The 1,174-nt window shown below is 63.2% G+C and overlaps 1 protein-coding gene across 1 annotated transcript in view; it reads right to left on the reverse strand.

Moving 5' to 3' along the window:
- LOC108449201 (epithelial discoidin domain-containing receptor 1-like) overlaps positions 1–1,174 on the reverse strand; it is a gene marked incomplete at its 3' end in the record, with an annotated part of 18,963 nt that overhangs the window by 11,194 nt on the left and 6,595 nt on the right. The window contains exon 4 of the mRNA XM_017744728.1: positions 643–836. Within this exon, the coding sequence (XP_017600217.1) occupies positions 643–836 (194 nt within the window). The remainder of the gene's footprint in view (positions 1–642; positions 837–1,174) is intronic.

Genomic DNA, 1,174 nt, shown 5'->3' on the forward strand with positions numbered 1-1,174 from the left:
ATTGACCCCAACACCCAACCAGTGACCCCAACACCCAATGAATGACCCTAACACCCAACCACTGACCCCAACACCCAATGAATGACCCCAACACCCAACCGTTGACCCCAACACCCAACGAATGACCCTGACAGTGACACCTGACAGGGTGGGACACACCTGGATATCAGGATTGTCCCATCCCGCCCACCTGGGAACCCCTTATGGGACAACCTGGGACAGTTTGGGGACACCTGGGGACGGCCAAGGCTGGCTGGGGACACTCAGGGACAGTTTGAGGACCGCTGGGGACACCCAACCGTTGACCCCAACACCCAACGAATGACCCTGACAGTGACACCTGACAGGGTGGGACACACCTGGATATCAGGATTGTCCCATCCCGCCCACCTGGGAACCCCTTATGGGACAACCTGGGACAGTTTGGGGACACCTGGGGACGGCCAAGGCTGGCTGGGGACACTCAGGGACAGTTTGAGGACCGCTGGGGACATCTGGAAAGCTCATGGGACAGTTTGGAGCCACTCAGGGATGGTTTGGGGACACTTGGCGGGGGTTTGGAGCCAGGAAATTTGGGAATTCTTGGGGACAGCTGGGGCAGGTGGCCCTTGGGGACACTTGGGGACACCGTCGGCTACTCACGGTCCAGCGCTGAAGCCGTCGTAGGTGGAGTCGTTGAGGACGATGGGGACGGGGTCCAGGGCCATGATGTGTCCCCGCGGGGCCGTGTAGGACAAGAGCCCAGCTGGGGACGGGGACGCGTCACCCAGGGGCCACCGTGGGGCCACCACCGGGGTTACTGGGGGAAGGGACGTGGCCATGGGGGGCCACCACGCCTTTGGGGACACCCCAACACCCAACCGCTGACCCCATGACCCAACCAGTGACCCCAACACCCGACCAGTGACCCCAACACCCAGCCAGTGACCCCAACACCCAACCAGTGACCCCACAGCCACAAGACCCCAACCTCGGTGCCGTCAGGCCACCGCCAACGGTTGAGTGAAGGACATGGTCATGGGCCATCACCACCCCCATTGGGGCCACCAATGGCATCCACACCGCGGTGGCACCAGAGGGTGACGGTTGGGGACAGAGGTGATTTGGGGGGTGACCCGGGGGTGACCCAGGGGTGCCAGGGAGGTGCCAGGGAGGTGCCACCCACCCCCCCAGG

Source organism: Corvus brachyrhynchos, unplaced genomic scaffold, assembly GCF_000691975.1.
Source record: "Corvus brachyrhynchos isolate BGI_N302 unplaced genomic scaffold, ASM69197v1 scaffold1219, whole genome shotgun sequence".
In the NCBI taxonomy this organism is placed as follows: domain Eukaryota; kingdom Metazoa; phylum Chordata; class Aves; order Passeriformes; family Corvidae; genus Corvus; species Corvus brachyrhynchos.